This window comes from Colius striatus, chromosome 17 (assembly GCF_028858725.1).
Source record: "Colius striatus isolate bColStr4 chromosome 17, bColStr4.1.hap1, whole genome shotgun sequence".
In the NCBI taxonomy this organism is placed as follows: Eukaryota; Metazoa; Chordata; class Aves; order Coliiformes; family Coliidae; genus Colius; species Colius striatus.
The window spans coordinates 8,569,280-8,593,250 of record NC_084775.1 but is presented as its reverse complement, the minus strand read 5'-3'; the positions used below and the strand labels follow the sequence as shown (position 1 = coordinate 8,593,250).

The 23,971-nt window shown below is 37.1% G+C and overlaps 1 protein-coding gene across 3 annotated transcripts in view; it reads left to right on the top strand.

Annotated features, from left to right (window-relative positions):
- The window catches only part of LOC104550858 (thioredoxin reductase 2, mitochondrial), a 32,598-nt gene that overhangs the window by 483 nt on the left and 8,144 nt on the right, over nt 1-23,971 (top strand). For 2 of the 3 annotated variants that reach the window (XM_062010442.1, XM_062010441.1), the window contains exons 2-14: nt 905-970; nt 1,659-1,715; nt 2,346-2,490; nt 2,804-2,878; nt 3,161-3,239; nt 4,246-4,308; nt 4,817-4,887; nt 8,247-8,266; nt 8,649-8,740; nt 10,853-11,027; nt 18,700-18,836; nt 23,420-23,515; nt 23,746-23,838. In XM_062010442.1, the coding sequence (XP_061866426.1) occupies nt 2,405-2,490; nt 2,804-2,878; nt 3,161-3,239; nt 4,246-4,308; nt 4,817-4,887; nt 8,247-8,266; nt 8,649-8,740; nt 10,853-11,027; nt 18,700-18,836; nt 23,420-23,515; nt 23,746-23,838 (987 nt within the window). In that variant the 5' untranslated portion in view covers nt 905-970; nt 1,659-1,715; nt 2,346-2,404. Of the gene's footprint in view, nt 1-904; nt 971-1,658; nt 1,716-2,345; nt 2,491-2,803; nt 2,879-3,160; nt 3,240-4,245; nt 4,309-4,816; nt 4,888-8,246; nt 8,267-8,648; nt 8,741-10,852; nt 11,028-18,699; nt 18,837-23,419; nt 23,516-23,745; nt 23,839-23,971 lie in introns of those variants that run through there. The other variant, XM_062010443.1, reaches the window with a different exon arrangement.

Below are 23,971 nucleotides of genomic sequence, written 5' to 3'. Positions count from 1 at the left end.
CTCCTCCCTCAGCAGCCGGGCGAGGAGCGTGGCGGGCCGCCTCCATCTGTAACGGCTTTTGGAGCTACCCCGGTCCCGCTGCCTCTTCTCGAAGCCTCTTTCTCGGCCCCTGTGTCGCTGAGGGAGTCTCCGGCTGCAGGTGATCGTGAAGTGGTCAAGGCCTCCTGTGCCCATGAGGTGGGGGCTTTCTAGAGAGGTCCCAGGGCAACCAAACCTATCCTGGAGGCTTAATTACAACGACCAGAGGGTGTCAGCCTTCCTCGCTTAACTACCCCCAACCCTATGGTAGCACAGCTGGCCTTGTCTCTTTTCTCTAAACCACTGGGAGCTCTTTGAAAGCAGGAGCTGTCCCGATGTCCTTGCTAGGAAATGAGTTACTGCTCACCTTCGGGCTTCTGCCACTGGGAGACTGGGCTGGTGTGTGGCGCGGTTGAGGTGGCAGAAGGGGCCAGCTTCCCTCTGAGCACTGCACCATGCAGGAGCATGCCAGGTGTACATTGCAGCTGAAGCACTGCAAGTCTGTAAGATGACCTCACTGAAAAATCTTCCTGTAGCACTTGGTGCTGTAATGCAGAGACAGAAGATCTATACTAGACACCACTTGGAATCACCAAATTATGCAGAGTGAGCTTCTTTGGACATTGTGTAAAAATCTAAATATTCCCTCACCTCTTTTGAAGTGCTTTATTTTCTGTGTTTTGTTCACAAAACCAGACTAGATACTTGAATGATTTCTGGCAAATGCTTTGGAACACTGGGAAAAAAACATACTGGTCTAATAAAGGAAACCCAAGTCAGCACTAATCAATTGAAATAAATCATGCTTTTTAAATATTTACCTTTTTACGTGTCTCTCCCACCTTCCTTGCCTATTTCTTGTCATTTTTTGACATCCTCTTCACAGGAAAGAATGAGTATGACCTTGTGGTGATTGGTGGAGGGTCTGGAGGCCTTGCTTGTGCAAAAGAAGGTTTGTATGTATAAATAACCAACAAGAGGTTTTAGCTTTAGTGGGGTTTATGCAAAGCTAAGAGGAGTGTTACTGATAGTACTGAAGCTTTTTAAGGAACATAATATACTTTAGTCCCTGTACATTACTCATTAACTCAGCTTCGTACGTTAATCTGCAAATTAATTCACACCCTCAGGTGATGTGATCTTGTTTGTCTTTCCTATTTACCTTTTAAAAATGGGTTTTTTCTCTTGACATGGGAATAACTAATAAGCTTTTATTCCACTGTTATTGTAAAGTACACTGAGTGCCTCGATAGATACTGTATTTTTTAAATTATACTGTTTCTGTGTTGAAAAAACAGCCCCTTTAGATTGTTCCCATTAACTGTTTAACTGCTGCAAAGGACCCCATCCCTTTGTAACTCAATGCAATGTGCTTAACAACCCCCAAGATTCATAAACATTTCATTTGCAGACAAATTGCATTTTTAGTGTCAGTAGAAACTGGAGGCTCTAGGCTGGGTTATTAAGTGCCTTCTGGAGAATCTGCAGACTACATAAGCAGCCTAGGTCCCTGGTCTGGCATGTTGAGATAGGCAGTAAAAACCACCAGCCGTTGTCTTCTATACTCTTTACTCATGCTACTGAAATTGTTTAGGTTAGTGTGTTTCTTCTAAATTAGCTCTCTTGCTTTTTGTTTAAAGCTGCTCAGTTTGGAAGGAAAGTGGCTGTTTTGGATTATGTGGAACCTTCTCCACAAGGTATGGAAAAGAAATACCGAGGTAATGTTTGGACGTGTATAAAACAGTTGCCTAGATAAGCAGATTGCTTCAGGCAGCCAAGTGGCCAAAGCCACACTGTCTGCTTATAGTAAAAGTCCTTAAGCTCAGTTTGTTCTACTGCTTGTTCCCTCCAGTGTTGTCTCAGTTCTGCCTGCTTCCACTACACATCAGGTTCATTAGCACTGTTTGATGCTACCCCTTGTGAGACATTTTGGACTTAACCATGTGAGAATGTTGTCTCTGTTAAAATGTCATTTACAATTTCTAAAACTTATTGCCTCATGTTGAGGCTCTTTGTGTGCAATATGTAAAATAAGATCTGCAAATAAGCAAATGTAGTAACAGGATCATCAGAGCTCTGAGAAACATCTTGAAGTGGTTTGAATTTCAGAAGAAAAATTTATAGAGATGGTTTTTAGCAAAACATATGAACATAAGCAGAGTTAGAAACTGATCTGTAGGAGATAGTAAACTCTGTGTTATTTCAGAACTTTTTAACTGATGTTAAAACATGAACAACCTAATTCTTGAAGAAACCCGATTGTACTGTTACACTGACTTAATGCATTTACTTCTATGTTCTTTTTTTTTTTTAACCTTTTTCTCAAGGAACGAAGTGGGGACTTGGTGGAACTTGTGTGAATGTTGGCTGTATTCCTAAAAAGCTTATGCATCAAGCAGCCCTTTTAGGGAGTGCCCTTAAAGATGCCCAACACTATGGCTGGAGTATAGCCCAACCTGTTCATCATACTTGGTAAAGATTATTTCCCATATCTCCTATGCACTGCAAATGTGTAACAACTTTTCCTAGTTGGTATTTGTTTAAGGACAGTTAAGGAAGTTAATTTTGCATGAGGCTTTTTAAACTACTCCTTGTTTAAAGGAAAGAACTGTATTCACTGGTTTATCAGAGCAGATTTGATATTGATTTGGACTTGATGATTTACATTTATAATAGAAAATACTGTGGAACATTCCTCATTTCTACCAGTTGCCTATATCTTTGAGTTGCATAATCTGAAGTTGCAGTGTGATGACTTCATGTTCAGTTTCTTGTTTTCTGATAGGTCTGTGATGGCACAAGCTGTTCAGAATTATGTGAAATCCTTGAACTGGGGACACAGAGTGCAACTACAAGACAAGTAAATAAGACTTTGAAGTTCATATTTCTTTCCACAGTCAGGAAGTATTCTCTTTGTGTAAAATTGCTGAATTACCATTGAAATTTCTCATTAGAGCTAGTGGCTTAAATTATGTGACAGAGCTGCAAACTGTCCTGTGAAATGAGACTCTTTCTTCCTTTTACTTTTCTATGCCTATTTGCTATCATTTCTAGCACTTCAGATATAGAAAAAGCAGCTGATTGTATTTCATTCTTATTCTTCATTAAGTGTGCATTTATGTTGCTGTTTTATTATAAACAGGAAGGTGAAATATCTCAACATGAGAGGGAGTTTCTCTGATCCACATACAGTCCGTGGTTTAACAAAAGCAGGTAAAGAGGTGAGCTGCTGTGTTGATTTCTGCAGTATCATTTACTTTGAACATTTCACATCTTTATATTTTGGTTTTCAGGTCAACTGGGAGCTAGACTTTTGCAAATAGTTTTATTTATTCAGTATTGTTTTGGTGATGGAGATGTGCATTTTCCACCTAGAGAAATGTTTATGAACTTGCCCACTGATTCCCTAACCTCCAACCTGTCTGTTAGATCCCATTACTTTTTCTCTGCAGATGACAATGGTGAAACAAAAGATAGGGTTTTTTAGTCTGAGTTGTACTGCTTTGATAGATGCTTACAGGTATGTAAAGGGGACCAATATTGCTCTGAGCATTAGATCAGTCTGAGATGTTTTCCTCCTTCATATGAGTTGTAAAGGTGATTGGCTTTCTCATACAAATTAAGGGGTGGAGGCAATTATGCTGAATGCACAGCTTCAAGCACCAGGGTCAAATAACAGAAGGTTACTGTTTAATATCAACTTGAGAGAGCAAGTTTTTAGGGGTAGATGCCTAGCATTTTCTTAAAAATATGCCACTTTTGAGGTAACTTAACTCTAGGCCTTAGAAACAGAATTCACTTGCTGTGATCTCTGTGTTTTGTCCGAAGCAAAAACTGATTTTAAAAAGCTGCTGTTTGTGCACACCTGCTACTTCCAAATAGTCATCAGACTCTTGTCCAGTGTAGGAAAAATGGTATACTTAATGTTAAAACAAAAACTGACAGAGAATGTGTAGGAGAAACTCCTGAATGTATTAGTCTTTTTAGTATTATTATAAATATTTAGATAATTTATATTTTCCTTTAATCTATATATTTATTTGTTATTATAAATAATGTGTTTTTTCTATTATTAGTTTTTCTAATGCATTGCTGGTGCATATAAATAGCAGATCATAGATGGCAGTGACACCTTTTTTGTTTATCGCTTATTATACATGGACAAAATCTAAAGACAGATACAGTTATTTCAAATATGTGATTTTGGTTTTGTATTTTTGTTTGTAGACTATTATTACTGCAGAAAATATTGTCATAGCTACTGGAGGAAGACCAAAATATCCTACTCATGTAAGTTACATTTCTCATCTAACAACTACAATGGCTTTAGTGGGTTTGTTGCAGATAATATGAATGTTTGGAGGATAAGGAACAAAAGTATATATAACCCATGAGATATTTTTGTGCTTGTGTCATGTGAAAAATTGTCTTTTATATAAAGTATGGGCTTTTGAAAAAAAACATTTCCATAGGAAACAATTTGCATCAATTTAGTATGTTGATATTGCTTAAAGATGTAGGATAATTCAGGTTGGTCATCTAGTTCAGCCTCCTGCTCGAGGCTGGAGTCAACTAGTGACTCAACCATGAGGTCAGATCATGTTGCTCAGGGGTTTTGCAGTTAGGTTTTGAAAAATATCCAAAAGTGAAAACTTAATAACATATGTGGTCAACCCCAGATACATGCCCCTTGGTCTACTGGCTATACCTCAGCTGATAACAGCCCAAGTTGCTACTAGCTTCTTTTTGTCGACAAGACTTGCACTGTAGATTCAAGGTCTTACTTGTGTTTTCATAGATTGCAGGTGCACTGGAGTATGGAATCACAAGTGATGATCTGTTCTGGTTAAAAGAATCTCCTGGAAAAACGTAAGTTACCTTACTATGGCTTTAATAGATGGTGGCATTCGGACTTTTTCTTTATGGCAAGGTGAAAAATGATCAAAATTGCCTTTTATCCACCAGTTTTTCTGTCCTTCATGTTTCCTTCTGGTAAGTTTCTCTGCTATATGTCAACATCACACTACCAACCTTTGTTAGTAACTAATGGACCCCACCATTTATGAAATTCCGTACTAAAATGGAATTAAATATGAATTTTCACTATCTTGGCCTGTTTGCTGTAGCAATTATACGTGGCAGTCACAAGAGGGCAGCATAAACCTAAAGGAAGAATGTGCTACAGCTGCTCTTTTCTACCAGTGTACGTGAAATTGCTCTTCAATTAGGAAAGAAACTCCAACATAATTTTGTGTTCTCTTAAGCGGCAGCAGTTCTGATAACAAAAGAAAATATAATGAGACAATTGAGTTACTTTTGCCTTTTCTTATGCTTTGGCAGTTAACTGAAATACTAAAAAAATGGTTTTGAATGGAAATACAGAAGTGCCATAATCTTTGTTTTTTTACAGCACGTAGCCCAGTAAGATTCTGGGTTAACTTTGCACTACAGAGCAGTTTCTCAATGCAAATAACTGTGATAGGAAATGCACATCTGCAAACATGAAAGTCAGATAATATTTTTTCTTTGCTTTTTGCTTTTGAGCAATTCTAGAAAAAGCAAATTATATATAAGAAAAAGAGAGTCAAAACTATAACAGTGGTGTGTGTTTTGAAAGAAACCCAACTGCCTTCCTGGCTGTGACTTTCTAATTTAAAATATGTACTGTGTTAAATGAAACATCAAATAGATAAACAAAGCTCCTTGGTACAGTCTTAAAAGGAAAGTAAACTTGATGTTTTTTGTAGTCACCTCTTGAATTTTGAGAGCATGATTTATGCGAGGAAATTGGTTTTTTTAAACCCCCTCCCTCCTAACTAAATGTAAGATTTATCCCTGTGAGATGTTTCTGTGAAAATGTGGCTTTTGTCCAGTTGCTCCTAATGCAAGTTGTAACAGTTGTGAGAGTCTAGTGTTTATATGTTGCATTCCTGAGATTTAGTCAAAATAAGCCTGCAGGGGCTACAGTAGCATTTCTGTGCTTTATCAGGCTGTGTCCTAGCAAATGAAGGAGGGAGTTGTTAAAAGTTTGTTTCTGTCGGATTTGTTTCTATTATAAATATTCCCAAGGTTCAGTTTAACACCTTTTGTTTTCAGTGTGAACTGTGTTGTACTTATTCTGTCTTTTCTTCCTCTCTAAATGTATATATCTCAGCTACAAATTACATGCCTGGGGGTTATAGAACTGTCAGTCCTGCAGTTATTCATATTTATAAGAAAAAAGGCCAAACCATTAACTACCTTAAAAGTCCCTTAGACATAAAAACATTGTGAAGAAATTCTCACTGCTGAGATGAAGGGTTTTGGCAGAGTGAATTAGAAAAGATACCTTGAAATATGTTCAGTATGAGTGAGAGATTGAGCAGGTGTGAACAAGGTTAGGTTTTGTTTTCTTAATTTTTCTGTGAGACACTGACAACACTCAGGAACCTTCTACTCAGTAGGAGAAATTGTAAACAGTGTGGTGCTGAAACTATGAATGAGTGCCAGCTGGCATCTGCTTTTCATCTAATGTAAAAGAAGAACAAACAAATGCCCAAATTACAGATACTCTCATTCTGTTCCCTGTGAATCTCCAGTAGATATTTCTCTGTGGGCAGTGTATGGCTTTTTGCAGCACTTCCCAGGAGCTCCATCATAGAATTGTAGGTATCGGAAGGGACCTGTAAAGATCATGTACATGCTAGAAGAGGGGGTTCATCCATTCACAGATGAATCAGATGCCTTAATGCTAGAAAAGACGTATTTCCCACAATGTTAAATTGCTTGCCAAACACAAAACCTAGACTAGCAGATTTTAATCTCTGTAGCTCAACCTGTTCTCTGTACACCTTCAGAGGTTGTGTGTTTTTCTTATAGGATAGATAGATGTTATCTAGGATCTTTTGTGAAAAAATGTGTGTTGTACTGACTCTACAGTCCCTGGGGCTTACAAAGCAGCGGCCCCCATGTCGGCACTTTTCAGAATGTTAAAAGCATTTCTGTTAGATGACGCAGAAGGGTTTAGTGTAAGGCATAGGCCACAGACCTGCTATTTTTGCTCTACTCTCTGAACATAGGATAGAGTGCTTATGAAGAGCTTTCCAGTATTGGGCTTGTTTCTCTCTTGCAGTACTATGGAAAAATAACTTTCCTGGGGATATGTGGCTAGTCTTGGCAGGGCCAAAAGAGGAAGCCATAGTTGCTGTCTGCAGAACTCCATCGTGCATCTAACATTTGTTTTTAGTTGCCATACCTGTTCGTATATAAATGTTCACATTTATTTTCTAAGGTTCTTGATATCCTTCTGTGAAACACATTTCTGTCTTTGTAAGTAGTTTTCCTAGTAATAGGGTTCAAGGAGGATCATTGCTTTGTAAATTTTAGTTGAAGTTGATGAATGATACCTCCTTATAAAGAGACTACAGTAGAGGTAACACTTTGTGTTGGCCTACAGTAAGTGTGTGTTTTTTATATGGATTTAGGGGTTCATGTTTATTTTGTGAAATACCGTACCAATGTTTGCTACTTTGTCCAGGTATCAAGCAAAAAAAGTAAACTACTTTGTCCAGGTGTCAAGGTTACAGAAGGGTGTGGGATGTGTGTGCCACAGGTTATTTCAAATGTGTTCCTTCCTATGATTAACTTCTGATTAATTATTTTTAAGAAAACACAAAGATGAGTATTTAGTAATTAAGATCCCTCTAGAAATTTTGAGATATACTTGGGTTCTGACAAGATTGTTGCATATCTGTGTGTTTGTGTTGCCTGCTGCCTCAGAGGCCATGGTGCTGAGACATACTGTAAAGATGAAGCATCAGTAGCAATAGGCACCAGGGGGAAAACCTTGTCAGTGTCCACTCCAAGTGTTGAGGTATATCATAGAATACATAGAACATAGTGGAACTATTTGTGATGCCTTGCTAGCTCCTCTGAGTTTTTCATGGCTTTCTTCACTTTGTCTTTCAGAATATGTCTTTAAAAGTCTCTTTACAATATAAAAACAATTCCTTATGTCTTATAACCCTGTTCTTTTTTTTTTTTATTCTATTAGTAAAGTAAGCCCACATGTTACAGTGTTGCCTTTGTTGGAGTTGACAAGCCATGCTCTTTCTTCCCATCTAACAGCATCAGTTCCACTCCTCAAACCTGTCATTTTGTAACTATACATATTTCAGAAAATAATTTTTTGGTTGAGTAAAAAAATTCACAAGCTTATTCCACTGTTTGGTTTTTTTTTAATGTAACAGGTTGGTTGTTGGAGCCAGCTGTATCCTTTGAAAAAGGTGTGATGATTTGTGATTATAAGCAGCATAGCTGTCTTGCCCATGAAAGCTCAGTTTTCAGAATTCCTTTGCTCATGCCCTATAGTGAAGTTGGTAATAGAACAGTAATAGTTTTCTGTGCAGTAGCATTGTGTGAATTAAGGTCAGCTGAGGATAAATTCCCAGGATCTTAAAAACAATGTTATCTGTGAGGAAAATATTCTAAGGCTTTGGAGTTTTATTCTATGGAACAAAAGCAAGCCAAATATGTTACCTGTGTGAAGGGAACTTGATATCTCTAGGTGAAAAAGCCACTTGTCTACTACCTCTCTGTATTGCATTTATATGATATTACTGTTTATATTTCCTTAACTGATGTCTCATGAGATGTTTCACTTGAGTGTGCTGGTTTTCTAACGGGCATTGGATTGGACACTACAGTCATGATGAGAAGTATCCCACTTCGTGGGTTTGATCAGGTGAGTATGGAGTATCTTACATCTTATAAGTCAAATATACTTAAGAGTATATTTAATTATTTTTGTCTCCTAAAGAAAAAGTGGCATTGGCTTCTCCAGACATTTCCTAGTATGGTCATTCTGAAGAGCAACTAAATAAATATTAACTCTTGTTTTCCTATCATATCTATTGATGCTGTACATTAAAGATTTTGGGGTTTTTTTCTGCTTAATTGAAAACAAGATTTAAAAGGTTGGGAAGTAGAGGAGGGATTTATGCCACTCCTGAAAACATTAAACAATCTCTTTAAAATAATCCTGTATTTCTAGGAGTTACAGATAATGATTTTTAAAATAAATTAATGGACTTAACAAGAAGTAGTTAAATGTGGAGTTCATTAAGATGAATATAAATAAATCACTAAGCTGAAAGTTTGCAATGACATTGGAACTGGAAATCTTGACCTTGCCACTTTCAAAACTGTGGCAGTTATAAATAAGTAAAAAAAATACATATATATATAGTGATTTCAGTGGAACTATCAACCAGAGAAAATAAAAAAGAGTATGTTAATGGTGATTGTGAATCTTCTGTTCCTGCAAGATCTGATGCTAATCTTACTTTGAAGGAAAAGTTCCTGCAGTGTTCTTGAAACAGTGAAAAAGTTCTGGGGTTTTACTTACATGTCGAGTGAACTTTTTATTTGAAGTTTTCAACAGATTTTTTCTGAGGCAAATAACTTTGGAAAATGTCAGCATCAAGAATGGAGACTGTGTAGTGTTAATCAGGTGACAATATGGTGTTTTCAGAATGGGAATGAATGCACATTAACTTATTTATGCTGGTATCATAAGTTAGGGGTTTTTTTTAATGCTTAAATGCAACAGTGCAAAACATTTGCATGCCAAAGTTGATGAAAGAGTGAGAGAACTATGAGCTTGTTTTTAAGAACTACTTTGTGTAGGAAAATTATTTTCATGTGTAACAGCATAGTTTTTGAGGAGGGAGTATTCCTGTTAGAAGTAGCAGTGACAAGTACCACTGCAGGTAGTGACAGCTCCTGGTTGCATGCCAGCCACTCCCACTTTGAAGTGGCTTCCTTAAAACTAGTGGTATGTGTACCAGAGTTTGCAAAACGTTGTATAAGAATGTGTCCTGGGATTTGCACTCATCGTTGAAGAAATCTACACCTGTAAGAGCATGAGATCTGAGCAATCAGGGAACAGTGTTAAGAGTGTGTGTGGCACTTCATAAAACACTTACAGTAGGGCTTTCTCTGAGAACTTGATCCTTCGTAGGCAGGAAGAGCACAATGGGCATTTCAAAATTAAGAAAGAAGTAATAGAGGTAAAATAATTATGCTCAGTCTGTAACCACATTGAGTCTGATGGAAACTACTGATAGAGCTATCAAGTTTCTGAAGAGATATAATCCTGCTGTTGGTATCAACTTTGAAAATAAAGTTTTGTAAGCTGAGAGCTTGTGTGTAGTTATTTTGTGAGTGATTTTTTTGATAATATCCTTTAAGTAGTAAACATTGTCTGACAAAGTGTGACCTGAATTACTGCAGTCAAGAGCAATGACACCTGTGGATAAAACTGTCAATATGGCATTTTACCACTTGTCTGTGGTATGGCATTATTTCAAACAGGCTCTTAGGACAAAAGCATTATTTCCTTTTTATAGTAGAACTTCCCAGGAGACCTTAGTGATCCACAGTCATTACAGAGAAATGACAGGTGTGACGGCAAAGGATAATATTTTCCTTCCTTTTTTTTAATGAAAGTATTTCATTCTCATCAAGCTGCCAGAAAATGGTGATTATGGTAATGTTAAATTGAATATGCTCTAGATGCTATTTTTATATGAGCAGCAAGTGATTTAAAAGCAACTGATTTATTCATGTACTATTATATGTTTTGAAAATATTCAGATGCATATGCTTCTTGGAATGGAGTTGCAGGTCATTGTGGCTTGATAAATTATCATGTGTTGACAATATATAGTAACTTAGTGAAAAAGCATGTTAGAAATACACAGTGTATTTACTGGATTTTCATGAAGATAGCTGAAGGAGGATTTTACATTAAAAAGATCTTACAAAGCATAATTTTTTTCCCCCTACTCAACAGCAAATGGCATCTTTAGTAACTGAGCACATGGAATCTTATGGCACAAAATTTTTGAAGAGATGTTTCCCAACAAAAGTTGAAAAATTGAAAAGCAACAGATTGAAAGTTACATGGAAAAATACTGACCTGGGCACTGAAGAAACTGATTCGTTTGACACGGTGATGTGGGCAGTAGGTAAACTTCATTATCTTAACATTTATTTGCCGTGATCTCCATTCTGAAAATTAAGTCCCTTTGTCATGTGGTGTGAGGCTAAACAGCCCCTCCTCAACTTTTTTCTATTTAATATTTAGTGACCTAAACATTGATAGCTTTTAAAATTCTTTTCTTACATGCCTGACTTGCTCACTTACGGTCTAAAAACACGAGAGAGTGAATGGAAGAAATCTGTGGTAACTACTTACACATGGGCTACAGTAAATGGGAGATCATTTAGTCTTCCTTACATTTACTAGAGGGGGACAGCATGAATTCCAGCAACCTCTGTGGTGCAGGTAGTTTTCTCTTACGCTGGTGCTTTCTAGCTTTTTGAAATCTGTTTAGGAACTTCTGTCTATTTCAGACCTCTCAGAAGTGACTTCATGCCTGAAACAGAGTAAATCAGTTTAAAAGAATTTTGTGACAAATGGATATGACCACAATCACCAGAAATTGGAATTAAATCTTTTTTTTGCTTCCTTTGAGTCAAATGCTAATTCTCGTGAGGATTAACCCACTAAATGATATATGGTACAAGGCTCCAGCCCGCAGGAATGGAAATGTTCTCTGTGTTGCCTCCTGGAGCTGCTTGTTTATTCCTGTTACGAGTCAGCTCTCAGTTCCTATGTTGGTTCAGATGGACTGCAAGCCCACCAGAGCAGGAGACTTCTGTGCCTCTAAAGCTTTGTGGATGTCGGTAATTGTAGAGAAATAGTGGGTGGCTAAAGGTAGTAGTGATACTTGGTGAGCAGATGATACCTGGCAAAAAAAGTAAATAGGCCTAAACTTGCTGCCCAGTAAATCTGTTTTGATGTGGAAGAATGATTAGTTTTGCTCGCAGCTTCAGCAATTCCTTTACTTCATTTTTATGCTGTTTTTTTTATCTGACAGTACTGTTTTAGAGTGGTGAGGAAGCATTACTCTTTCATTTGTTGGTAACATAAAGTTAAATTCTTGTGGTCGTAGAATAGATCCATTACAGGAAACAGGAACAGATAATTTACAGCATTTTGTATTTTGCACAGTGGATTAAATCTGTTGTCCTGTTGTTCCTTTTCCCTGCTTAAGCCAGCTCCATGTCATCCTAATACCCCAAACAGAGAGAAGGTTGTGTGTTGTGACATTTTCTTTTGCTTACTGTGATTCCTATTATCTTGGAAGTGCAATAGGCTTCCATAAATTGTGTAAGAAGCTTACAAAAATGGATTATGCTCCCCAGAACCAATCAAACACACTAGTGCTTGCCAAGAGTAAAAAAAAGTCATCGTATCTGGAGATGTGACAGTCCTTAAAACTGTAGAATAATATTCATGAGGTGAGATGAAAATGTTTCCCAAAAACATGAGTTTCTAAATGTTGTATTTCATTTTCCTCAAGCTTTCTGGTAAAAATACACTGAGGTGGAGTCTCACCTGTGAAATGTCAAGTCAGTTTGTTTGCTTTGATCAAAGATGTAGAAAAGAAATACTAAATTATAATTTAAGGAAAAAAAATCTTGGTTTGGTGTTAATTATGGTGGGGTAAGGTTGCATGTTATGCTGTTGCAACTCAGTTGCAATATGAACACAACTCACTGTTGTGATACAGAGGAACTACATGTGTTATAATTTTTGTCATAGATTTGAGTTACAATCCATATTTAGAAACTGCAAGATGAATAGTTTGAGGGTTTGGAATTTTTGTGTTGATTTTTGTGTGTGTGTGTTCAAATTGGCACTCCACCCTTAAGGATTGAACACATTAACAGTTAAAGCTGGTTAATTGATGTGCAGTCGATATGATTCATTGTTTTGCTCTGTATCAACACACCCACACCAGGTGTTTTAGATAATAAGCTGGGAAACTTGGTAGTGTTGAGGATTTCCTGTCTGCAGATGTGCCAGTTACAATACTGATTGAAGAAAGTCAGCTTGTAGAGTTAGTTAAAGAGCAGCCGCTATTGTTAACTGATTGTAGCCTGAATTATAGTAGATACTTCAATAATTTCTATAAGCACATTGTGGAATTTTTATAGGATGTTTTGAATAATGTTAAAAATATTTTCTGACAGTAGGACATAGTTTGAGATTGGTAAGCTGTGGTACTATCTCTTAATGTAGGCACTTTGGAAAAAATTACATTGTGTTTCTATGGAGTTTCAGTTATTTTTTGGAATCTGTAATTTTCTGCATGTATGGATAAGATGATAAAAGCAGGCACAATGCTCTTTTTGTCTGCAGCTTTTTTGAACCTGTCAAAATATTTGAGGAGGGGGGAAATCTCATTTTGTTAACTTTTAGAAGTTTTGGACCCAAACTTTTGTAGGTGACTGTTATGGGCCTGTCTGTATGTTGCTGAGGCTATACATTTACATCCCAGATCAGTGAAATAGCTCTTTCTGGATCTTCATTTGATTCTGCGTGTTTAGTTCTGTAATATCTTTCTGTACTCTGTCTTTTGCTTTTGTGAGAATTGTCCTGAAATTATAAGCTTTTCAGATATTTTTTTAATTCTATATGAAACCAATGAATTTTCGATATTACATAGTATTCTCTTGCCCTTAAGAACACAAAAAAACCCCAATATATCTGAGCTACATCACAATAATGAGTGTGTGCATGTATAGATTATACATAGGGTCTTCATCCAAAGAAAAGGGTAGAGATTGACACCTTTATAAACAGATGAGGCTGCTGAGCTGTAAGGCAAAGTTGCAGATCAGGCTTTGTAGAGTGCATTTGTTTTGGCCATTGAAAGACTGAAATCTGTAGACTGATTGCTGCAGTTGCAATACAGCTAATATATAAAAGGAATTGGTGAGTAGTATTTCCATTTGAATTTGCAATAGATGGCAAAAAGTCACTGCTGTGACTGGAATTTGATTGTTCACAAAGTCCTTGGGAAAGATACTGAGTTACTATGTATCCAATGGGATCTTACTGCGTAGTGCAGCAGCACTGAATTGAGGAATAAACTAAGAAGTTGTTTACAAAATATCCTAGAATTAGTTTGACAAAGTGAGGTAGTGTGTTAGTAGATCTAACAGTGTAATGACCGGTAGCAGATTTTAAGCTTAACTTTACAAAAAGAGTTTTCTCCTTGCTGAAAGCAATGGAACAACTGTTCTCAAGTTCCTTTGCATTGATAAGTTTACAGGAAAGCTACTGTGTCTTTGAAATAATATCACCTTTGCTATAAAAAGGAATTATCATTTTAGCTCAAATGTGAGGTTGAACAAGTAGTGAGTATTCTACATCATGTGCTATCAGGAGTATTGTCTTTTGTGTCAGACTAGATGCTTGGCAGATTTATTTTGTAATGCAGATCAATATCAAGGAAGGGTTAAGTACATAAGGGTTTTTTGTAGTAGTTTTACAACCAAATAAATTTAAATTAACTAAGAAAACAGAAATTTCAGTTGGAGATTTTCTCTGAAAAGTCCCATATGGTGAACTATTGCTGTGATCTCTTGTGAGCGTATCTCTGCCAGCCTCTGTAGAAAGGGGGACGGGCTTTAGATTTGTCTTTGCAAGCAGAATCTTGCCATCCAGTTTTTAACCTTTGAACTATTCAGTGAAAAATAATGCACCTTGCTTGATCTCAGACAACTCTTAGTGCTGTGTGATGTGGTTTGTTGGGGCTGTGGGTCTTTGTTCTGAATTTCCTATGTCTCACTGATTTTAATTCATTATTGTCTTGGTAAGATACGGTTTCAGCAGAGGTAGTGAAAATTGTCATTCCTCTTACTTCAGACAGTGCTTTTAGGTTTTTCCCTAATATCTGCTTTAATGAAAATCAGTCACACTTTAATCAACGGGGATATTTTTCATGTTCCTGTAATTTATTTGCATTGAAAGAGGCCTAGATGGTACTTTTTCCTTCTTTTGTTTAACTTACCCATAAACTTTGAGTATAACTCTATAATTTTATGCTACTTATTTTGAAACCTTGTAACTATAAAAATCACTTTTTCATGTTCAGGAAAAGTTAGGTGCTAGGCTAGGCCTGTAATCTTCATATGAAAGAACATTTTGGATTCACAACTGTAAGGTGTTGTTTGAGTTCATAGGCAATGACTATCCCTTCCCTACATGATGGCCTAAATAAAAAAAATGATGGTGGAAAATGCTGCCCAAAGTAATTTCATTGAACCAGTATAATTACTGCAACATTTTCGACAAAATACAGGTTCTGTTCACCTATAAGTGCTAGGAGATTGGAACCAATGACCTCACATGGGAATGGTTGTTGTATACTAGTTTTTGAGACCACAGAGCTGTGCTTTAAGGGTGTACAAAAACCTTTGGTTAAAGCAAGCTTAGTGTGAGAGAATTAATGTAAAGGTGAACTGTAGCTTTCATCTCAGAAAGTGTTTCCAACCCACTTAACCTTGTACAGGACTTTGAGAGCAAAATAAATAGAGTTGTTAGAAGTCTGTCTGTAAGGTTTTTGTTTGGTTACATGTCATTTGGGGTTGCCTTTTTTGTTGTTTTTTCAGTAGAACCAAAGTGATGTGTCTCCAGTCACAAATAACTTTAGATGTACAGTGGATGGTGAAGGCCAGGTGTTTACTAATTGCACCATGGCTGCCACAAGCATTCTGCTGAGATGTCTTCTCTGTGTAATAAGTATTAGTAGTCAATGCTACAAGAGATAGTACAGATTAGCAGACCTGGCAAAGAACCAATTACTGTACTGCCTAAGGGTCAGATTTTTTCAAATTGTGGCAGGCATGCTGAGAGTTTATCAGTAATGAATGACATATTCCAAAACATCCTTGTAAAACTAGTGCATGGTGTTATCAATGTGATAAGGGTTCCAAACTTTTTTTTAACCTTATCTAATCTTACTGTAGTCAATATTTTCTTGTAGTCTGAACATTAGTTACACTAATTAGTCTTTATTAGTCATTATCAGCTGACTATGTTTTAGGGAACATCTTGTGGATTTTTAGGAGAGATTTGAAGGAGCAAAAGGTGGTGCTCTTCACACTAATTTGGAGAGTGTGGCAGGTACCTAGAACAAGATGAGAGAGAGTACCAAGGCTGGGAACACAGATGAGAATTAGAATAAGGTCAGACTGGGTAAAAGTTATGATGTATCAAATTGCCAATGAATAGAGAAGTGGAGAAGACTATTGAGCTTTCGTTTGGTGCCAGAAGAACCATCCTGTCACCCTGTAGTGTCCTCACAGTGGCCATCTCCAGCATCATGCCTGATAATAAAATGCTTGGTCGGTTCTTACTTGGATTTTAAAATGCCAGGGAGCAAACATGCATTCCAGCTTCTGAGGTTAAGAAATTGCAGAAGTCCCATTATAGAATTTTGCTGTCAGCTGCATCTTTATTGCCCTGGGAAATCTTACTATACAAGAGTAAACTGTCACTCATTTATTGCTGCTACTTACTTGACTGTGCCTGTTCTTGTGGTTTCTTCTCAGTTTAGCTGCTTCACTCTCCACTGTTGAAGGTCCTGCACCTGAACGTCACAGCAGCTTGATATTGCCTTCACATTATTCTGTGTCCATGTGTGATTACTGAGTGTAATCAGCAGATGATAGGACACAAATGCCACATCACAGTATAACCAGCCTAGCACTTGAGTGCTTTGTACAGTCTCTTGTCACCCTCTGTAGCTAAGCAGGCTGGCAGCCTCCTTAGAAAGCCTGTTAGATTTTTACAAAACCAGATCAGAAAGTTGTTTCATCTTTTAAAGTTAAAAGCGAATGGGGGCAGCCCCTGAGAGCAGTTATCTGTGTGGTTTCCATAGCTCTGTGGTTATTGTATGAGTCTACTAAAGATGAGATCATGATGTGATAGTAGAAGTGCAGGAGGCAGGTAAGTTTTTTAAGGGTCAGTTTTGAAGTGGCACCTTTCTTCTGGATGGCTGGCATAATATCTTGCTATTTCAAATAAAAGCTAGGAGTTATGGGTATGTAACAAATATCCTTCTCATCTAACACTACTGAGAAATGGTGAGAACTGATTTTATTATACAAGTAGGTGAATGCTGGGAAATGTCAGAATTTCCTGAATTTGGCATTAAAACTTAACAAGACACATTGGATAATCATGAACATAAACTACTGAATTTGAGGTGAAGCAAGATCACTAAGTGTAATTCTGGCTTATGGAGGTGAGCCAGCTGGGGCTAAAGGCCATTAAAGTTTCAGTTTAGTTTCTATAAGTTTTGAGTTTGCTTTCAGAAATAGTATTTAGACAGTAAAGTTGAGAGAGAAATTTCACTATGAGTAGCAACACAGCTTTTGTAACTCATAGCTATTAATACCAAGCTGTACACATGTTAAAATAGACTGGAATCGAAAGGTTAAGTGTTATCCTGCAGATTTGATAAACTTGGCTGTTGTTGTCACAGGTCTTTAAATGACTCTATTGACAGTTTTTCTTTTTTTCCTCTTTCAATGCCTGCCATTGCGTGCTAAGCTTTCTCTTGGCTCTGCCTGGCAGGAAAAAGGGGAAACTAGAAAACCCCATTAGTTGTCCATTTGCAGAATATCCAGGCTTTACTCTCAATACACAAAGAAATACAACGGTAGGAAGTTGTTTCACATCCGAGCCAAGATAAGGTCCTGGAGGTTTATTATTTTTGTTGCCTGATAGCATCAGGACTGGAGAGCAAGGGGCAGAGAAGGAACAGCAGATCAACATCCCATGGGGACAACAGAAGGGAAGACAGACAGATAGCCAAGTGCCGACAGCTTCAGTCAGTACTCCCAGAGGAAGTGTTGGTTTCACCAGATGAAATTAATACACAGAAGTCTTTACAGAGGCATTCAGATGTGACATTGTTTGGGCGGCCTGGCTATATGGCAGATGTATAAAGCAGTGAATCATATGTTTACATATAATTAGGTCTGTATTGACAAGCCAGGTTTTCCTTTTGTTTAATAATTTCCTACATTAACATCAAAGAACTTGTTTTTATAATGGAAACACATTTCCCTTTTTGTTTTGCTTTGATATAGCTCTGTATTAACATGAAATCATGACTCACGCAAAGGAGACCTTCTACATCTATATATGTAGATGTAGATATATCCACACCTCTATATTCATTTATAGCCTCTAAAAACAGATGCAATGTTACAAAAATTTCTTGAGTTAAGATTCCAATTTCTGTGTCAAGAATTTCTTCATTGGTTACTCTACAAGAAAGCTCAGTGTAACATTATCAAGAATTTGATGGTCTGAGTTATGCAGAAAACGCTACAGAATTATATCTTTTAAAGATGGGATAATTAAAAATCATTGGAAGAGGAAGCTATTATAAAACCTAGGCTTGGTAGAATTTGCCTCATTTGGGTTTAAATCCCTTAAAAATAATGTGAGCAAAACTCACATATTGAACCGTGTAAGTTTTGCACTTTTTGCAGGGGATGTTGTTCACATTTTTAAAGGATAACTTTCTCTGAAGTAGTCTGAATAAAGGCAATAGTGATAGAGCTGCTTTCACAAAGAAATTCATATCCATACTTTCCACCCTTACTGCTTTTTCAGTACAATGTAAGTTTTGTGATGTTTCTGCGTGGACAATCAAATAGCACCAACTTCTTGTAAACCTACAATGGAGAATATCAGTTTTTTAGATTAACACTGATGAAGTTTTTCAGTAGTTTTTACTTTAATTTCTTTCTTTCTTTTTTTTTAAGGCCGAGCCCCTGACACTGAAACTCTAAATTTGGAGACAATTGGAGTGAAAACTAATTCTGAAACTGGGAAGATCATTGTTGATGCCAGTGAAGCTACTTCTGTTCCTCACATTTATGCAATTGGAGACATAACAGAGGTACCAAGTCTACATAAACTGTTTTACAATAACAGGAAGCCAACTTTGTTCCTGACTAATAACTAGTCCCCAGATGTCGTCATACTCTAGCATATATCTTAGTGTTTTGCTCGTTTTTATTTTGCAGAGCTGTCGTGTTTATGCCAGCCACCTGGGTCAGTAATTTCCTTTACATGGATCTTGTGAAGTATCTCAGTATTAGAGATTATTACTGATGTTATCGGGGAATGCATTATTGGTCAGAGGCTAATAATAATGTCTATCACTTCAATTATCTTTCTAATAATGTTTTTTATCACTTCAGACATATGACTTCATATTTCATGCATGTGAATGCTAAATGAAAGCGGTTCTTACCTTCTGGAGCTGAAAGCACATAGTGGGAATGACCCTGATAAATTCTGTAATTCCTGTTTTAGTACTTAGAGGTTTAATTGAGACTAGTCACAAGACCGCATATCTCTTCCCTGACACAAAAAGCCTTTGACAAATCTTCCTCTAGAATAAGAAAAGGTAATTCCTATAAATGCTAAATGCATTTGATGTCTGATCATGATTTGAGAATGATTATGCCATGTAAACATGAGAATTGTTTGGGTTTTGTTGCTTTTTTTAAGGGAGTAGTCTAACTTCAGCAAATAATTTATAAATTATTATAGATGCAAAACCAGAATTCTTGACGTAGCTTTGATCTAGTGCTATTAGTAGTCTACAGTCATCTATTATAAGAATTACTTGTCCCGATCAAAGTGAACTCAGACACTTCCAGACCCTCAGTTTTCAGTTATAGAAGAACAGAAGGTGTCTACTCTTAGGTGGAGCATCTTCAAATAAGTTTTGGGCATCTTTTTGTCTGGGCTCTGAACTTTAGAGGTATAGGACATCGGCTGCCTGCTGAAAGGTTTGGACAATATGTAGAATATAGAGACTGAGCACTGCAAAATACAGAATCTTCTCACCTGTTGTAGACATAATGGAATTGAGCACATGCCTTGTTACCAAGACTGTTTTTGAAATAGTGAAGGCATCTGTTTTAAAAGTCTGGTAAATACTGTAGCAATATCCAAACACCATACATAGTCTGATTTGAGACCTTTAAAAGATTTGTCATTCTGCCATGTTTAAAATATTTTTAAAGTCTCTCAAATTTATAAACCTTACAAGTGCTGAGTTAAGAGATATAACAATGTCTTAGAATAGCCCTGCAAATTTCTGACTGGACTCTGGAACTGATGGGAGACACTTAAATCTCATAAATCTGCTGACCACTCCTGACCTCTTCCTCTGTATGTAGACCTGTGTTTCTTCCTGTCTGTCTCCATCTTCATGCGAATGACTTGCCATTTCCTTTTAAACTGTGTTAAAACTTTCCTGCCCAGCTATTTCTCTTTATTTCTTACTGTTCACAGCTTCTCTGTGCTGTCCAGCCACTCAGAGCTTTGGGATTATGTACAATTCCTCTCCTTTCTTCTCACTTCACATACAGGTTCCTTCTATACTAGTCACTTCTTGCTCTGGGATATTTCCTGAAGTCCTCTTTCTGTTCACAGTGACCTCTTGCACCTGCTTGTGGCTGATGTGTGGCTTGGTTGGGCTCTTGCTTTCCAAACTTTTCTTTTTAGTTTTGTCCAAGAAGCAGTTTTTAGAGGTAGTGCTGGCAGGGCCTTAGATTTTGATACTCATTTTGCTACCAATCTCCAGTGTTATTTTGGACAAGTAATTTCCTTTTGGATGCTTTTTGTCTTCCGTCCGTTGAGGATTAGTTAAGTAAAAAATACAAATTTTGAGGCAAGATGCTCTTCTTTTTCCTAATCTGGATATAAAAGATCAGATCATTGTTTATTTGTCATTTTCATTCTGTTGTTAAAACTTGGATTTCTATTCCTGCTTTTTTTTGAGATTTTTTTTCTCCAGTGTTCCTGCTCAGAATTTCTCTTTGCTCTGTTACTCTCCCTGTCAGAATCTCCTTGCTATCGCTCATACGTTTGCAAATAGTTCTTAAGCCTGCATCTTCTCTCCTTTACCATACCACACTGAATAGAAAATAAATTGCTACCAAATACCAAGAACTATTTTTTGTTGTTTTAATTCAGTGCCCTGGCTGTAAGGGGAGTGAGAGAAGGGACAGGCAAGTTTCTTGATAGGCTCAGAATGACTGTTTTCATTTGGGAGTTATACCCAGGTGGCACAAATGGGAAACTATGTGTGTATGGGTGTCTTGTTGCTCCCTTGTATGCCAAATGGAATTTTAATGTTATCCAAGCTGTTCGTTTGGAGAAGGGGGAAAAAAACCCCTTCCAGAAGTCAGTCAGTTTGTCTAGCCTCAAAACAAGTTTTTCTAACTTTGCCAAAATGCAATTTCACCTGACAACCGAAAAGCTGATTTTGCCATTTTCATGTTCTGTAACCAGAATGAAGATGATCAATCTGGAATTTTAATCTGAGGGGTTTGTTCAGGGCTGATATTAACTCTCTGTGTAAAAATTCTTCATCCAGTAGTATTCTTGTTGAAAAACATGACACACTCTATAAAGTTCTCTCAGAAGGAGGTTTATCATATGATCATGCTGCTGTACATCTGTCATATTTCAAAGGGTGTTACAACAAAGATGTGTAGAGAAGGTGGAATGTACAGTATGTTGCTTTGAATAGAAATAAGACCAAAAAGAATTGTGTTAGAACAAATACACATTACTTCAAAGCTTTTTAAACTCTCTTAGGAGCCATGTAGTTTAAATGTATAATACATTGGAGGATTCTTATGAACAATTTGTGTCCATAATAATCAGCAGAGTAGTTCTACACATGACTGCAAAGTGAATGTTCTTTTCAAATATTTACCACGGAAGGTCTTTAAGTCATTGTTTAGGAGAAATTGGGCTTTATCTGCATGGATGTTTTAGTAATTAGTTGGGTTTTATGGAATGCATGGCAGTGCTTTCACAATTTTATCTCTCGTTCCAATCTTCTATTCATTTCTGGAATGCCAAAACAACATCTGTATTTCCTGCTACAGAAATGATTGGCAGCCATGTTTCAGGCAAATGTGTATAAGAAAAAACAAATGGCAAATTTCATCTGGCAAATGACATGTACAGACTTGAAAGTCAAAATGCTGGACTTCGAAAGCCATGACTTATGAATCTTAGGGAGAAAGAAAGGATAGACTTGCAGTTTTGTGATCTGTCATGAACTGCAGGGAAAAATAGGTTAGTCCTTATTAACAATTAGAATTTTAGTTTCTGTAATTAGGTTAGACATAATGTTATTTCAGTTTGTTTTTTTGCAATGGAAGCTTTAACTTCAGTGGTTATTAGTACACATAAAAGCACAAATGCATATTAATATGCAGATAATTTATATGGTATGTGTACTAAAGTAAATGGTAGCTAACACCAGGTACAGAATCTATCTATTGGGGAAACCTTATTTTAATTTCTGATTAAGCTTGGTTTTGAAGGCTTATTGGATAAGGGCTTATTGGATGACTACCTCCAAGTGGGCTTTGCAGGAGTGTGACAAGTGTTGTGTCTAGAAAGGACCTGTATGAATCAAAAATTCAAATGTCTTATAAACCATTCCATGTTGTCCCACAAAGGTATTCTTCAGTTAGATCTTTCTGGTGCTCCAGATCATCCCATATAGATTTGTGACCTCTTTCCTCATCTCAGACAAGCATCTTGGTGCTATATCTTGGACAAACTCTTAAATTATGCTTTTTACTAGATTGATGTTTGTTAGAACTTATTAACTTACACAGATTGTTCTTCATCAGACTTTAAAAAATCCTTTGAAAAATGCCTTACTTCAATTTGCAGCAACTTCTACCTTCCTTAAAACTAGCACTGGAGTTCTGATGCTCTGGTGGTATTGTACCAGTACACTGTACATTGCATAGTCCTGTTTGGATAGAAAAAGTAGCCAGGACTCATGGCGTGCAGTGGAGCACATCCTGATCATATGCTGCTATCATTCCATTTCTTGCTTGCAGGAAGTTAGAATTTGCCAATTGCAATCCTTTTCAGGCACCTCTCTAATATTAGAGCTTGAGACTAAGACCAACTCAACCTATAGGTTGCAGTGCTAGTGCAATAGTGTTCCACTTCTCTGATCCAGGATCAACATAGGAAGTCAGTAATAGTGCCTACAAATGGCTAAGTTTTGTGCCTGTGTGCCGTAAAAATGTGACAGACAGCTTTTTTAAAAAGGACTGATGTTATAAAAACACTGTTGCTTTTCCTGCTTTAAAAAGAACATCTGAAAATGTCTCAATGAATTGCTATGGGAAGGAGGAATTGAATGGTTAGCATGTGGATATCCTCTGCTTTTCAAGAGGTGACATGATAAGATACAAGGTTTTGACACGTTCATGACATTTGTTCCCTACCTCATTAAGACAGATATTAAACTCAGAGAATTAAAAGCATGTTTGGACAGAAATTGTTACTGCCTTCTCTGTTTGCAGCCCTGGCTACTAGTCTGGAATTGCAAAGATTTGGCCTTCCTGTGACCATTGTCCCAGGAGGAATCCTTGGATGCTGCTTCTCTCTCAGTTAAAACAAAGCTTTGTACTTTCTTCTTAGGGTCGTCCTGAATTAACACCCACAGCAATAGCTGCAGGAAAACTGCTGGCTCGGCGTCTTTTTGGCCAGTCTTCAGAACTGATGGACTATGACAATGTGAGTTGTTATTTCTTTTTTAAATAATAAAAGCCCAACCTTACACTTTCTTTTTTCTTAAGAATTTTTAAAGGAATTGCATTTTGCCATCTGGAATCCAGCTTTGACAGTAGTCAAAGTAGATGTCTGTGACAGCCAAACTTCTCAGTCCTGCAGAAGTCTCCCCTGTATCTTCTGTGCAGCTGCTTCAAATGGTTCAACAGTTACGTTTTCTATTTCCTCCCAAACAGGTACCTACTACAGTTTTCACTCCCTTAGAATATGGTTGTGTTGGACTGTCAGAAGAAGCAGCTGCGCAGTGTTATGGATCAGATAATATTGAGGTATGAAAACATTTTTAATATTATAATTCATGTCAGAGTTACCTTATGAAAAGATACAAGTTTCACTGTTGTATCAGACAAAATCTCTGGTCTCCAAAATACTATGTTTGCAGTCAAGGAGTTGGTGTCTTTA